Source organism: Amblyraja radiata, chromosome 14, assembly GCF_010909765.2.
Source record: "Amblyraja radiata isolate CabotCenter1 chromosome 14, sAmbRad1.1.pri, whole genome shotgun sequence".
In the NCBI taxonomy this organism is placed as follows: Eukaryota; Metazoa; Chordata; class Chondrichthyes; order Rajiformes; family Rajidae; genus Amblyraja; species Amblyraja radiata.
The window spans coordinates 57,012,903-57,030,177 of NC_045969.1; the positions used below are offsets into that span (position 1 = coordinate 57,012,903).

At 43.8% G+C, this 17,275-nt stretch overlaps 1 protein-coding gene across 1 annotated transcript in view; it reads right to left on the bottom strand.

The window, feature by feature from the left end:
• gtf2e1 (general transcription factor IIE subunit 1) overlaps nt 1-17,275 on the bottom strand; it is a 56,916-nt gene that overhangs the window by 1,993 nt on the left and 37,648 nt on the right. Inside the window, exons 3-4 of the mRNA XM_033033429.1 lie at nt 12,298-12,499; nt 7,489-7,718 (exon numbers count right to left, since the gene is read on the bottom strand). Coding sequence (XP_032889320.1) covers nt 7,489-7,718; nt 12,298-12,499 — 432 coding nt within the window. The remainder of the gene's footprint in view (nt 1-7,488; nt 7,719-12,297; nt 12,500-17,275) is intronic.

The following is a 17,275-nucleotide window of genomic DNA, read 5'->3' on the forward strand; positions in this document are numbered from 1 at the left end:
CATATCCCTGCAGCGTCCGTTGAGAACGTGGATAGGTGACGTTTCAGGCAGAGACCCTTCTTCAGGCTAATTGTGGTGGGTTTGGGGGGGAGAGGGGAGAATGCTGGAAGAGAGGAGGGGCAGGACAAAGTCTGGTGAGAATTAAGTTGATATACACCTGAGAGTGGATTGATAGACTGGTTGTGTAAGAAGGTTCTGCAGATGCTGGTTTAAACTGAAGATAGACACAAAAAGCTGGGGTAACTCAGCGGGACAGGCAGCATCTCTGGAGAAGGGTCTTGACCTGAAACGTCACCCATTCCTTCTGTCCAGAGATGCTGCCTGTCCCGCTGAGTTACGCCAGCTTTTGATACACTGATTGTTGGACACAGGCCAGAGGTGAGGAGACAAAAAATCTCAAAAAGTATGGGATATGGATAGAAATTGCAAAGCCGGAGGAAGGAATATAGGTGGAAGGGGAGGAGGAGGAGCACAGTGGCACAGCAAGAGAGTGCCAGAGACCTGGGTTCAATTCTGACTCCTGCTACTGTAGAGGCGATGGTGCCTGCTTTCTAATCAACACCTCGTGGTGTTGACATGTAGCAGTCCTGACGAGTTCATGTTCCCCGGACCTGGAATATCAAACTGTGAAGTGCCGTCCCTACTAATTGCCGAGGAAAATCACCTCAGCTATCCTGACAGCAGTCTACAACCCCCCCCCCCCCCCACGCAGACATCAAGCTTGCTCTGAACGAACTGTACTCCACTATCAATAGCCTCGAGCCAAAATACCGCAAAGCCCTGGTCATTGCAGCCGGAGACTTCACTTGGGGCGTACCACCAAAGTACTACAGGTATGTATCTTGTCCCGCCAGGGGCCAGAACACCCTCGACCACTGCGACACATCAATAAAAAACTGCCTACCACTCTGTCCCTCGGCCACATTTTGGGAAATCTGGTCACCTCGCTGTGTTTCTGCTCCCTGCCGACCAACAAGAATTGAAGCAGGAGGATCTGGTACAGAGAGGTGTTAAATGCTGGTCAACGGACACGGATGACTTCCTACGCGAATGCTTTGAGTCGGTGGACTGGTCCACATTCAGGGATTCCGCAGCTAACCTGAATGAGTACACCACTGCCGTGACTGACTTCACCAGCAAGTGCGTGGAAGACTGTGTGCCAATGAAGACAATCCGAGTGTTCCCCAACCAGGAACCATGGATGGACCGTGAGGTACATTCACAGGTTAAGGTCAGGTCTGCTGCGTACAAGTCAAATGATCCCGAGCCGTACAAGAAGGCCCGCTATGATCTCCGCAACGCCATCAAGGATGCCAAGAGACAATACCAGGACAAACCTGAGTCCCAGTGTAAACACTCAGACACACGGAGAATGTGCTACGGTCTAAATAAGATAACTGGCTGCAAAGCAAGGTCAGGCAACATCATTGCTGATAGTGAGACCCTACCTGATGAACTGAATTCTTTCTATGCTTGCTTTGAGCAGAAGGCCAACAGGGCAGTGACACCTGGCCTGCGTTCTCAGCCCCCTTCTTTACTCCTTGTACACCCACCACTGTGTAGCCATGTACAAATCTAACACAATTTACAAATTCGCAGACGACACCACCATTGTGGGCCGGATATCAAATAGTACAGGAAGGAGATTGAGAACCTTGTGTCCTGGTGTGGAGACAACAATCTTTCTCTCAATGTCAGCAAGAAAAAGGAGATAGTAATCGGAGTTCAGGAAGTGAAGCGGTTCACACACCCCAGTTTACATTGATGGTGCCGAAGTAGAGATGATTGAAAACTTCAAATTCCTAAGAGTCAATATCACCAACAACTTCTGTGGGAAAGAACTGCAGAACTGCAGGTTTAAATCGAAGGTAGGCACAAAATGTTGTAGTAACTCAGCGGGAGAGGCAGCATCTCTGGAGAGAAGGAATGGGTGACGTTTCAGGTCGAGATCCTTCTTCAGTCTGAATTCCTTCTCTCCAGAGGAGAAATCTGTCCCGCTGAGTTACTCCAGCATTTTGATTCTATCACCAGCAACTTCTCCTGGATCACCCATATTGAATCAGCGACCAAGAAAGCACAACTGCAACTCTACTTCCCTAGAAGGTTTAGAAAGTTCGGCATGTCCCCTACAACTCTCACAAACTTCTACAGATGCACCACAGAAAGCATTTTTATCAGGATGCATCACGGCTTAGTTTGGGGACAGCTCCATCCAAGACCGCAAGAAATTGCAGCGAATTATGGACACAGCCCACACCATCACACAAACCAACCTCCCTTCTATTGACTTCATTTATACCTCACGCTGCCTCGACAAGGCCAGCAGCATAATCAAGGACGAGTCGCACCCTGGCCACTCCTTCTTCTCCCCTCTCCCATCAGGCAAAAGCTATAGAAGTGTGAAAACGCACACCACCAGATTCAGGGACAGTTTCTTCCCGGCAGTTATCAGGCAACTGAATCATCCTACCACAACCAGAGAGCAGTGCGGAACTACTATCTACCTCTTTGATCACCCTAGGACTATCCTTGATTGGACTTTGCTGGCTTTACCTTGCACTAAACATTATTCCCTTATCATGTATCTATACACTATAAATGGATCGATTGTAATCATGTATTATCTTTCTGCTGACCGGTTAGCACGCAACAAAAGCTTTTCACAGTACCTCGGTACACGTGACAATAAACCAAACTGAACTGAAACTGAACTGTATGTTCGTTTCCTCACAGACTCCAAGGTACGGGACTATAGGTTAATTGGCTTCTGCTAATTGTAAATTGTCCCTAGTGTGTAGGATGGTGCTAGTGCATTGATGGGCTGAAGGGCCTGTTTCAATGCTACAGGTCCAAAGTCTAGAGTTTAAGGAAGAGGAGAAATGGGTGCAAATCCAGGTGGAGCACACGGAAGAGTTGGAGGGGAGTGAGTTTGAGGTTAGTTACCTAAAATTTGAGAATTCAATGATAATACAGTTCGGTTGTAAACTACCCAAGGGAAATACGAGGACCTCCAGTAAAAAATAGAAGACGGACTCGCAAAAATAAAAAATAAACTACTGCTGTTAATTTATTCCTAAAACAGCAGATTGAATGCAAATGGGATGACTAAGGCCACATAAGTTTTAAAGATCAGCATGTGGTATATATAGAGAGCTGGATTAACCCCTTCCAAAGTGGTTAGAAGTATAAACACAAGGAACTGCAGATACAGGAATCTTGGGCAAAACACAGTGCTGGAGGAACTCAACGGGTCAGGCAGCATCTGTGGAGGGAATGCTTTGGACTGGTGATGTTGAGTCAGGACCCAACATCGTCTATCCATTCCTTCCACAGATGCTTGACATATGATCACTGGAATTTAGAAGGATGAGAGGGTACCTTATAGAAGCATATAAATGTAAAGGATTTGAAAGGTTAGATGCAGGAAAAATGTTCCTGATGTTTGGGGCAGTCCAGAACCAGGGGTCACAGTTTAAGAATAAGGAATAGGCCATTTATGACTGAGATGAGGAAAAAAAAATTTAGGCAGAGAGTTGTGAATCTGTGGAATTCTCTGCCACAGAAGGTAGTGGAGGCCAATTCACTGGATGTATTCAAGAGAGAGTTGGATATAGCTCTTAGGGCTAACAGAATCAAGGGATATGGGGAGAAAGCAGGAACGGGGTACTGATTCTGGATGATCAGCTATGACCATATTGAATGGTGGTGCTGGCTCGAAGGGCCGGATGGCCTACTCCTGGACCTATTTTTTTATGTTTCTATGTTGCCTGACCCGCTGAGCTCCCCCAGCACTTTTGTATTTTAGTTAGAAGTGCGTCATCTTTTGTAGGCGAATGTGGGTTAAATACGTATCCTGCCTGATCACAGTCATGAGATAATGGATAAAGGATTGCAACGTTAGGCTCAAAGATAAATTTAAGTGATAAATAATTATTGAAAAGGTAGAAAACACTAACATTAAAATATTTGCTTCAGGTTGCAGAAAAGTGGTAAAGAAGGCCTTTGTCATGCTGACCTTCATCAGTCAGGGAATTGAGTACATAAGGTGGGACGTTATGTTACAGTTTTACATGCCGTCGGTTGGGCCAAACTGCACTCAGTTTTGATCACTCTGCTTTAGGAAGGATGCCTTTAAGCTGGAAAGAGTAAAGAGAAGGTTTACAAGGATGTAATAATAATAATAATAATGGATGGGATTTATATAGCGCCTTTCTAATACTCAAGGCGCTTTACATCGCATTATTCATTCACTCCTCAGTCACACTCGGTGGTGGTAAGCTACTTCTGTAGCCACAGCTGCCCTGGGGCAGACTGACGGAAGCGTGGCTGCCAATCTGCGCCTACGGCCCCTCCGACCACCACCAATCACTCACACACATTCACACACAGGCAAAGGTGGATGAAGTGCCTTGCCCAAGGACACAACGACAGTATGCACTCCAAGCGGGATTCGAACCGGCTACCTTCTGGTTGCCAGCCGAACACTTAGCCCATTGTGCCATCTGTAGCCAGTACCCAAGGGCCTGATCTACAGGTAGAGGTTGGGCAAGCTAGGACTCTAGTTCTTGAAGTGGAGGACGCTGAGCGGTGATCTTATTGAGATGTACAAAAACACGAGGGGGATAGGGTGAATGCACAGTCTTTTATCCAGGGAAGGAGATTCAAGAACCAGAGGACTAGGTTTAGAGTTAGAGGGGATAGGTTCAATAGAAATCAGAGGGGCACTTTTTTTTTTACACACAGTGGGTAGTGGATGTATGGCACAAACAGTCGGAGAAAGCAGCTGCGCCAGATACACTAACAACATTTGAAAGACATTCGGACAGATACATGTGTAGGAAAGGTTTACAGGAACATGAGCCAAACATGTAAACAGGACTAACTCAGAAGGGGCATCTTGGTCGGCATGGACAAGTTGGGCTGAAGTACCATTTTGCTCCTCCATGTGGAATTGGCCTCCCATTCAAGTCAAGTCACTTTTATTTCTATAGCACATTTAAAAAACGACTCGTTGGCCAAAGTGCTTTACATTGGTGAAGGTACTAACGTTATACAAGTGGTTCATAGATTAAGTATATACATAAACACATACATATAGCCCTCACTCAGAGGACGTCATGAAAGGCTTGAGAGTAAAGATGAGTTTTAAGTCTCGACTTAAAGGAGTCGATGGTGGGGGCAGTTCTGATGGGAAGAGGGATGCTGTTTCACAGACCACAGAAACGAGGTGGGTGCAGAGTAAAGCTGGGTAGACGAGAAGGTGGGCGACCTGAATTAGGAGAATTAGTGCTTGATGGACTTCATGGAGTCAGTGGCCAATGGACCTATTTCTAGGTCTAGTATGAGCTAATTTCATCCGCCTACAACCCACACAATCTTTATCGTCACTTTGTAATGATTCATGCTCTCTAAATAAATGGTAAAGAAAATGTGTGATTGGAATCTTCCTGAAATCTGAGCACAGCAGTCAAGGCAATAATGAAAACATTTTTTAATTAGGGAAGGATTTGAAATTTAGAATTCAACGACTCAAGCTAATATTGATCGGCTTAATTCATTCACAGATGTGGACGGAGGTAAGCAATTGATTAGGCTTAACAGATTACAGCATGGAAAACTGGCCCTTCAGCCCACCAAGTCTATGCCGACCAGTGATCCCCGTACACTAGCAGTGACTTGCACACTAGGGATGGTCTCTATGTTGTCTCAAGCTGCAGTAGAAAATTCAAACTGTCACTACTGAATCATGGCCGACATTTGGGAACAGAACGTTATAATTAACGACTTGCACAATGATCTACGTCATTGTCCTTTTTTTAACCATTTTAATGATTATAATTAATAAACAAAGCAGCTTGATCCCTTCGGCACAAAAAAACAGAAATGCTAGCTTTAAATAATTTATATTCCTCTTTGAAAACCACATCCAGAATGGCAGCATCTTATGACATTTGTTTTTTACTTACGTTTAGTTTATTATTGTCACACGCACAGAGGTCGTGATACACTTTTGTAGTATGCTATCCAGACATCCAAAAGGCTATACATGATTACAATTAAGGCGTCCACAATGTGCAGAAACAGGATAAAGGGAATAATGCTTAGGGCAAGATAAAGACGAGTAATTTCCAATTAAAAGTAGTTCAAAGATCTCCAATGAGGTAGATGGTAGGTCAGAACTACTCTCTAGTTGGTGAGAGGATAGTTCAGTGGCTTGATAACAACTGAGAAGAAACTGTCCCTGAATCTATAGATGAGCCTTTTCACACTTCTGTACCTCTTGCCTGATGGGAGAGGGGAGAAGAGGGAGTCCGGGGTGATGGAGTCGATGTGAGGTTGGTTTGCGCGATAGGTAAAATGAACAAACGGAATTGTAATTGTCCCAACCCGAAACACTGCCTGGCCTGCTGAGTTACTCCAGTACTTTGTGTTGTACTCAGGATTTCAGCATCTACAGTTCCTTGTATCCCTCTGCATTTTATATTGAGGCAGTCAGCAAGCATTTTAACTTATTTAAAGCCCTGTCCCACGGTACAAGTTCATTCCAAGAGCTCTCCCGAGTTTGCCCTGATTCGAACTCGGAGATTTACGGTAATGGCCACTCGTCGATACTCGGGGCTCTCGTGGACATTTTTCAACATGTTGAAAAATCTTCACGAGTCTTCCCGTGCTTACCTGCCATTAGCGAGTCTTCCCGAGTACGTGCCGTTAGCGTTACGAGCTGCTAAGAGACGTCCCCGAGCTCCAACATACCCGCTACGTTCATTCTCCGTGCTTACCACGAGTTTGATTTTGTTAAAACTCGGGAGAGCTCTTGGAATGAACTCGTACCATGGGACAGGGCCATTACAGATTTAAAGAAGTGGACGGCACGATTGGGGCAGCAGTAGAGTTCCTGCCTTACAGCACCAGAGTCCCGGGCTCGATCCTGAATCAGTCAACTGAACCATCCTTCCAAGGACTAGAGAGCATTCCTGACCTATTTTTTATCTCATTGGAAACCCTTGGACGATCATTGATAGGACTTTACTGGACTTTATCTTGCACTAAACGTTATTCATGTTATTCCCTTTATCATGTATCTGCCCACTGTGGATGGCTCGATTGTAATCATGTATTGTCTTTCCGCTGACTGGTTAGCACACAAAAGTTTTTCACTGTACCTCGGTACAGGTGACAACAAACTAAACCCAAACTCAGACTACAGGTGCTGTCTATACGGAATTTGTACGTTCTCCCCGTGATCGCGTGGGTTTTCTCCGGGACCTCCGGTTTCCTCCCACACTCTGAAGACACACGGGTTTGTAGGTTAATTGATTTTGGTAAAAATTGTAACTTGCCCCTAGTGTGTAGGATAGTGCTAGTGTACGGGGCGATCGCTGGTCGGCATGGGCTCAGTGGGCTGAAGGGCCTGTTTCTGCGCTGTTTCTCTAAACTAAACCAAACTAAGAAACAGTGAAGAGATTGAAGTGAAAAAGCTGATCTCACCTTCTTGGAGTTCCTCCGAGTCGGTGAAGCCACCTCGGACAGTGCTCTCTCGCATCCAAATTGGTCTCTCCTTAACAGGCTTGCCATCAGAAGCAACTTTGTGCTGGACATCCTGTTCCTCCATGTTGATGATCACTTGTTGAGTGTACAGATCCTCGTAAGTGGGCCCTTTGTTAGCCCAGAGTTCTTTCTGGGAATTCATATTACAGCCAGCACCTTGGGCTCGTTGACTGTCAGAGACAATTTAAAACAATAAGTACAAAGTAATCTAATGATCAAAGGACACACATACAGCTCGGTATCATAAAATAAGGATGATAAAATAAAAATAGAAAATACGTTATTAATATGTTTTAGTATGTGTCAATAGAAGAAATTGAGATTATACCAATAGGGCTCCAATTTTTCTCACTTTTAATACCTGTTGGGAAATTCATCTATTATATAGAGCATTTTCTGACTTTTAACCATATTCAACTTTTTAATATCCAGGCATAAACAGAAAACTTACATTTGAGTGATAGAAGCAGAATTAGACCATTCGGCCCAATAAGTCTACACCTCCATGGCTGATCTATCTCTCCCTCCTAACCCCATTCTCCTGCCTTCTCCCCATAACCCCTGACACCCGTACTTATCAAGAATATATCTATTTCTGCTTTAAAATATCCATTGATGGCCTCCACAACTTTTTGTGGCAATGACCTCCACAGATGCACCACACTCTGACGAAATAAATTCCTTCTCATCTCTTTCCTAAAAGAACGTTCTTTAATTCTGAGGCTATGACCTCCAGCACTAGACTCTCCCACTAGTGGAAACATCGTCTCCACATTCATTCTATCCAAGCCTTACACTATTCAGTACCTTTCAATGATGTGCCCCCTCATTCTTCTAAACTCCAGCTAGTACAGGCCCAGCGCCGTCAAACGCTCGTCCTATGTAACCCACACATTTGTGGGATCATTCTTGTAAACCTCCTCTGGACCCTCTCCAGCGCCAGCATATCCTTCCTCAGATATGGTGTCCAAAACTGCTCACAATACTCCAAATGCAGCCTGACCAGCACCTCATAGAGCCTCAGCATTGCACCCCTGTTTTTGTATTCTAGCCCTCTTGAAATAAATGCTGGCATTGCATTTGCCTTCTTCACTACCGATTCGAATTGCAGATTAACTTTTTGGAATCCTGCACCAGCACCCCCAAGTCCCTTTGCACCTCCGATTTATGGATCCTCTCCCCATTTAGAAAATAGTCTACACCTTTATTCCTATTAGCAAAATGCACGACTCCACACTTTGCTACACTATATTCCATCTGCCACGGAGCCCACTCTCCCAGCCTGTCCAAGTCCTTCTGCAGAGTCCCTGCTCTCTCGACACTACCTGCCCCTCCACCTATTTTCATATCATCCGCAAACTGGGCCACAGAGCTTTCATTCCCCTCATCAAAATCATTAATATAAACGTATATAAACGTAGCAGCCCCGGCAACAAACCCTGAGGAGCTCCGTTAGTCACTGGCAGCCAACCAGAAAAATCCCCCTTTACTGCCACTCTTTGTCTTCTGCCATCCAGCCAACCTGCTATCCATGCTAGTGTCTGCCCTTTGATACAGTGGGCTCTCATCTTCCTTAGTAGTCTCACATGTGGCACCTTATCTGAAAATCTAGGTAAACAACGTCCAGAGTCTCCTTTGTCTATCCTACTATTTACTTCTTCAAAGAATTCTAGCAAATTCATCAGGCAAGACTTCCCCTTCACAAAACCATGCTGACTTCAGCCTATTTTATCAGGAACTTATAAGTTCTCTGTAACCTCATCCTTTATAATGGACTCTCAAATCTTACCAACCACCGAAGTCAGATTAACCGGCCTATAGTTTCCACTGTTCTGCTTTGCTCCCTTCTTGTACAACAATGAGTGCTACTGTTGCACTTGACACACTAGAGATAATATTAAAACAGGCACATAACTTTTTGAATTTAGGTAATTCAGCTCAAGGAAACTCTGCCATGCAATCATGGCTGATCTAACTCTCCCCTCAACCCCATTCTCCTTCCTTCTCCCCATAACCCCTGAAACCCGTATTAATCAAGAATATATGTCTCTACCTTAAAAATATCCATTGACTTGGCCGCCACAGCCTTCTGTGGCAAGGAATTCCACAGATTCACCAACCTCTGACTGAAGAAATTTCTCCTCATCTCCTTCCTAAAGGAATGTTCTTTTTTCCCCTGAGGCTATGACCTCTAGTTCTAGACTCTTCCACTAGTGAAAACATCCTCTCCACATCCACTCTATCCAAGCCTTTCTCTACTCTGTAAGTTTCACCGAGGTCTCCCCTCATCCTTCTAAACTCCAGCGAGTACAGGCCCAGTGCTGCCAAACGCACATCATATGTTAACCCACTCATTCCTGGGATCATTCTCGTAAAAAGATGCTGCCCTGGTATGTAACATTTAGCTGAATAACCCCTTTGAAGAAAAGTTTACCAGAAGACTTCAGAAATGTTTTTCCAGATTGCATCCCAACATGTTATTATGGAATCTGATCTAAGGTTGTACCCAATAGGAACAGTGCGTGGAGACGTGTGGAGTGCGGATGTGAAACAGAGCCCTGTTTCAGTTGGTAATGGGGGAAGTGATTGAGAGGTTCACAGGTCAGAGTATATGGAGATAGATTGAGTGGTAGAAATAACTGGAGATTTTGTATCAATGCAAAAACAGCATTTGTGTATTCTGAAAATCTAAATACAAAATTCAGATATTTCTTTTGGACTCATATAGCCATACAGCACATAAACAGGCTTTTTGCCCAACATTCATGCCTTTGCACAACTTTTTGCCCAACTCATTCAACCTAGTCCCATTTGCTTGCATTTGGCCCTCATCCCTCTAAATCTTTCATATCCATGTACCTGTTCAAATGTCTTTTAGATGTGGTTATAGTAACTGCCTCAACTACCTCCTCTGGCAGTTCGTTTTGTGTACCCATCACCCTCTGTGTGAAAAGATTAGTTCTCAGGTTCATATTAAATCTTTCCCCTCTCACCTTAAACCTATGGTTCTCGATTGCCCCACTTGGTAAAAGACCCTGTGCATTCACCCCATCAAACCCCCTCATGATTTTATACCCCTCTACAAGTTCACCCCCTCAGCCTCCTGCCCGCCAAGGAATAAAGTCCCAGCCTGTCCAACCTATCCCGACAGTTCAGGCACTCGAGTCCTGGCAACATCCTCATAGATCTTCTCTGCGCTCTTACCAGCTTAATGACAGATGAGACAAAGAGAAAGAGATTTAAAATGTTACATTTAATTCAGAATCAACTGCCTCGACTTGGTAAAGGAATGGAATTTAATACCGAGAGTGTTAAAATTAGAATGAAGAGACAATCAAAACACGCGCATCATACCAAGGAAAATATTTAACACGGCTGGTTGGTAAATGGTTCTGCTTGTTACCAAACTAAAGCTAGCAATGCCGTAGTTACCTGCAGTGGGCAGAAGCAAGATACTGTTACCAGGACTTGAGACAAAGAATGCAAACAGTATCTCCCCTCACCTCCCCCAAAATCTTGAGTCAAAAGGAGGCCAACGCATCCAATCATAAAATGATAACTGAATTTGTTTTAAAACCTGACGGGACTTTGTGGGCTAAATGTTCGTTGTTCTCATACTGGAGAATTAAAATGCAATGATTAATAATGTGACTGAAAGGAAATGAAATCAAATACAACTGAAGGAACGAGTACGTCGTGTTCAGCTAGTACACGGAGTGCTTTAATGATTGGAGCTATTGTTCAAGTTTAGATATACAGTGCGGAAACAGGCCCTTCGGCCCACCAGGTCCGCGCCGACCAGCGATCCCGCACATTAACACTACCCTCCACATACTAGGGGCAATTTTACATTTGACACCAAGCCAATTAACCTACTTTGAAGTGTGGGAGGAAACCGAAGATCTCGAAGAAAACTAACGCGGGTCAAGGGGAGAACATACAAATTCCGTACAGACAAGCTCCCCTAGTCAGGATCGAACCCAGGTCTCTGGCGAATAAAGCAGTAGCTCTACTGCTACGCCACCATGCTGCTTGATTTAGGAGCAAATTAGTTTAGTTAAGAGATACAGCATGGAACTGGGGCCCTTCAGCCCACCGAGTCCAATCCGACCATTGATCACACGTTCACACTAGTTCTAGGTTATCCCACCTTCTCATCCACTCCCCACACACTAGGGACAATTTACAGAGGCCAATTAAACTACAACCCCACACGCCTTTGGGGTCTGGAAGGAAACCGGAGCACCCAGAGGAAACCCACGCGGTCACAGAGAGAAGGTACAATCTCCACACGAGGTCAGGATCAAACCCGGTCTCTGGAGCTTTGAGGAAGTAGGTCGGTCTGATGAAATTAGCTTCATGTCCAAAAATCTCTCAGACCATCATTATCATCTTCCTACTTTAATACTCCTTTTAAAATATGTAATTTCTTAATTGACCGTTTCCATCATTTCCAATTTATTTTGAACTAAACTAAACTAATTGAGCTGAAGTATATTTTAGCCCATATATCTATTTTCAGCTTTTCATGTATCATGGCACACACTCTATGCAGGTTTACACTTCAGCTGCTGGCAAGAGCAAGCTCTCCTTTGAGGAAGGAAACTGTCTTAAATGCTTCTATCAAAAGCAGAGGAAAGGCTGTTTGAACGTCATCTTCTTCAAGCTTGGAAGAACCAAAGCACAGCCAGATCTTTCACATCTTTGATACTCGGTAGATTTTTTTTAAAGTTGAGAATGTAAACGAACCTTGCTCTGAGTGACGGAATTTCTGTCGGTTCTGGCTCCAGGATTTCATAAGCCAGGTTAACATCTTCAGTTTCACGCAGTAGAGCATAGATTGGTTCAATCTGTTCATTGAACCTTGCCAAAAGTGTTCTGGCGTCCTTCTTTGGTAACGCAGATTCATCCTCTTCAACCTCAGTTTGACAGAAAGTGCATCGGAAGGTTCCTGCGGGCACAAAATGGCATCTTCCATTAAACCTCTCACAGTAGATTACCTTGATATTAATAAATCATTGGCTAATTTATCCAGTGTCTTACAGCACGGAAACAGGCCCTTCGGCCCAACCCCTCCATGGTGCCCAGTCTAAGCTAGTCCCATTTGCTTTGGGTTTGGCCCGTATTCATCTGAACGTTTCCTATCCATGTACTTGTCTAAAGCACGCCCAGGCCACCCTTCCTTAAAGGCACATTGCACCTAAACAAACATATTCCACTTGAAGTGAGACACAAAATGCTGGAGTAACTCAGCGGGACCAGCAACATCTCGAGAGAGAAGGGATAGGTGACGCTTCAGGTCGAGACCCTTCTTCAACAGAGTCAAGTGAGAAGCGAGAGATATGGACGGGCAAATTCATACCGCTGGGTTATATAAGCGGTCCAAGCAAAATAGGAGGTGGCGTTTCTCTCATTTGCATTTGGCCTCACTCTGGGCCTCACTCTGACACTGACTACACATGATACTGTTATTACACTGTTAGAGTATTAACGATATGTTTTGAGTGATACCAATCTGATTTCTTCAAGTTAACTTATTTAACAAACTACTGGAAAGAAAAAATAAACATAGAATAATAGGGTCTGTGTGGAAACAGGCCCTTCGGCTGAACTTGTTCGTGTCGCTCAACATGCCCCATCTACGCTAATCCCATTTGCCTGCATTTGGCCCATATTCCTCTAAACCTTTCCTATCCATGTACTTGTCCAAGTATCTTAAATGGCACCTGCCTCAAATACCTCCTCTGACAGCTCGTTACATTTATCCAGTGTGAAAAAGTTGCCCGCTCTGGTTCCTATTAAATCTTTCCCCTCTCACCTTAAACCTAAGCCCTCTGGTATTGATTACCCGACCCTGGGTAAAAGACTGCATGCATTCTTGTACAATGAAACAAAATGGCATAAAATGACAATGAATGCCAAAACAATACATATAATACTAAAGGTACACAAAAATGCTGGAGAAACTCAGCGGGTGCAGCAGCATCTATGGAGCGAAGGAAATTTCCTTCGCTCCATAGATGCTGCTGCACCCGCTGAGTTTCTCCAGAATTTTTGTGTGCCTTCGACTTTCCAGCATCTGCAGTTCCTTCTTAAACACATACAATATTAAAGCTGAACAAGGCTTTCAATTACGTCCAAAAGAAGAGAATACCTTTCAGGCTCTTTGAATATAAATCGCCTTTTCCATTGAAGACCAGCAGTTAACAGGTCATATTATTCTATCATGATATAAATTATTCACTTTGCCATCTGTTTTTAGTTTATTTTAGGACAAGGCCAGGATTTGCCAAGTGTAGACACTGCACGCACTGGTGCTCCCCTGATGCTGCTCTCAGCAGGGCCGAAGATATCAGTCCCTCTCATGTGCAGAGAAAAGTGAGCAGGACGGAAAACAGATGGCACCATCCACAAGCCCCGACACCCAGACTGCTGAGAACCCTGCATCGCTCCCATCTGCACCGTCTCAGCTGAAAGAGTAGCCGTGCGTCAAGCTGCAATCGTAGCTCTGTCCATGTCCACTCATCACTGTTGACCACTTGCAATGTAAGATAACAAATCAATAAAATTAAATAATTCTATATAATCAGACAATCCAAGATGGCGTCAATCCAGGCGACTATGTGTTAGTCACAGAAGTGGATCTGCAATTCGCCGCACTCTTAAATCCCCATTATTCCCATATCCTGTATCTGGACACAGTTAGATTGTAATTATGTTTCGACTTTCCACTGACTGGGTAGCACACAACAAAAGCTTTTCACTGTTCACAATAAACTAAACTAAATAACAGTAAACGCAACTGCAAATTGAGATTTCAGAAAATATTCAGAATTAGCATTTTACAAGATTTAACATTTGTATTTATTTAGCAATAAAGGGAGTATTACCCCGTTTACATCAGTCTATTATCTCACAAATACAAATCAAACAATCATGATGTGTTGCACAAAGTAGACACAAGGAACTGCAGATGGTGGTTTACAAAAAAAAGTGCTGGAGTAACTCTGTCCGTCAGGCAGCATCCCTGGTGAACATGGATGGGTTGGGATCCTTCTTCAGTTTGATCCACTGAGTTACTCCAGCAATTTGCGTTTTTTTTTTAAATTCATGGTATGTTATGATTATTCAGAAATGGCCTGTAAAACTAAGGCTAACAACGCCCTGGCCACACTCTCATTTCCTTACTACCATTGGGAAGAAGGTGTAGGAGCCCAAAAACCGTGATCTTTAGATTGAAGAACAGCTTCTTCTCTGCAACATCAGGCTGTTGAACACTGCACAACACTGACCTCATGCATACATGATCTTCTATGGGCTGCGTTTTTGGTTGCACTCGGGACTACAGTTTTGCGCTATTATGATTACTTTGTTTTATGGTTAATCCATTGTAGTGTTAATTATTCTATATTTATTATCTGTGTGTTATGGCATCAAGGGGCCTGTAAAGCTGCAGCAGGTAAGAAATTCATTAAGTTGCCGGCACATATAACAATTAAGGCACTTGACTCTCGATACTAAACTTGAAATGACCATGCTCTAGTGAACGTCCTCTAGCTACATTTTACAGGCCGAAGTAAAAGCTGAAATGAATAGATTAATGGGGTGCATTTCAAAATCAGGTATTTTGAAATACATTTATTTTTGAGCATAGTGATTAGTTTGTGTCTCCTACACTTGGTGATATTGAAGCTGTGGAAAGATGTAGACAAGGGCCTCTAAACTAATTTGCAGTAAAGCCACGTATTCCTGGGCCACACAATCTGCCTGAAACATGCCGTACAACTCAGAACCAAGCTCATACACGATTCCTCACACTTGGAGGCTTGCTGCTTTGACCACAACCTTACTCATGTTCTTTGAAAAGCAAAATGACTGCAAACCTGTAGAAGAAAATGCTGCCAATAGTCAGATCAAGCAGAATCAGTGGAGAGACACGCTGAAACCTTTTGGGTTAACACCAATTACCTTGCTAGAGCTGGGCAGAAGTGAATTTGGGCATTTAATTAATTTTCAGACCTGCTGGTGAACGCGATCCACATCTGTTCTCTTCATTTTTTGTTCCTTATCAAATGGTTCGAGTGGATTTTTACAGGGTTACTTACAGTATGATTGAGTGCAGCAAAGGAGCAAAAACTCTACGGCCCACAATGTCCGTGCCAAACACGTTGCCTAGATAAACTAATCTGCCTGCAGGTGATTATCCCTCCACATCCATGAGCCTATCTAAAAGCTTCCTAAATACCACAATCATATCTGCCTCCACCACTACCTCTGATGGTGGGTGCGTTCCAGGTACTCGCCACTTAGTGTGAAAAAAACTTGTCCCACACGTCCCCTTTAAATTTTGTCCCTCTCACCTTAAAGCCCCTGTCCCACGATGCGAGTTTACCCAAGAGCTCTCCCGAGTTAAAAAAAACCCCCAAAACTTGTGGTAAGTACGTAGAATGTACGTAGCGGGTACGTCGGAGCTCGTGGATGTCTCTTAGCGGCTCGTAACGCAAACGGCAGGTACTCGGGAAATGCGGTAACTCGTGAAGTTTTTTCAACACTATGAAAAATGTCCAAGAGTAAAAAAATACTCGTGATGAAGTACCACAAGTAGAGCTCTTGGGTAAACTCGCATCGTGGGACAGGGGCTTAATACTATGCCTTCTAGTACATTTCTACTCTGGGAAAAGGGCTCTGTCTACCCTACCATCTCTCAATTTTAGTCCATTAAAGCAATGAAACTTTGATCCACTCATTTCCCATGATCAAGTGGTCTGAATGCTTCTGAACGATTGGTTAGGAAGGTTTGACTTTGATAACAAACCAGTTTCTAGATCCTCAGCTCTTCCTTTAAAAGGATAAATTTGGGAATGAAATGAGCAGGCAATAATAGCCTCTTTTTTAGAAGCAATGCACGTATAAAGGTAATAATAAATCTAAACAAAATGTCAGCACAATCCAGCAAGCACCCATTTTAAGCGGGACATGATGAAAATGTGGTCATATTCTCAAAAAGGAATGTCGGAAATTGTAAGTGTATGCGCTATCAAATGATTTCAACATGATCACATTTCACTAAGACTCCTGCCTATTTCCAGTGAAATCCAGTGTTTTTTAAAGCTGTAACTGGCAAAATAACTGAGAGGGTTTGGACTTGCAACACAAAGTTATAAAATAGAATTAGAGCACAAGGAATGAGTAAGATATTGGTTCGAATTGAGAACAGATAAATGAACAAAACAGAGAGTGGGGATAGACAAAGTGTTCAAAAGGGAACTGCAGATGCTGGAATATCGAAGGTACACAAAATTGCTGGGGAAACTCAGCGGGTGCAGCAACAGAGAGTGGGGATAAATGGCTAATTTTCTAATCGGGAGGCTGTGACTTGCGGAGTGCTACAGGGATTAGTTCCGAGGCTTCAGATGATCATAATCTCGATCAATGATTTGGATCGGGAAAGAAAGGCTTAAAATACATGGATAGGAAAGGCTTTGAGGGATATGGGCCAAATGCAGGCAAATGGGACTAGCGTACATGGGGCATCTTGTCGGCATGGACATGTTGGGCCGAAGAGCCTGTTTCCTTGCTGCGTGACTCGATGACTAATACCCAACCCTGCAGAGGATGCCAGGCTGGTTGACAGTGTGGGTTGTGACAAGGATGCAGATAAACGTCAGGGTGATATGGGCAGGCTAGAAAACAGATAAATCATGGTAGACAGAAATGCTGGAGAAAC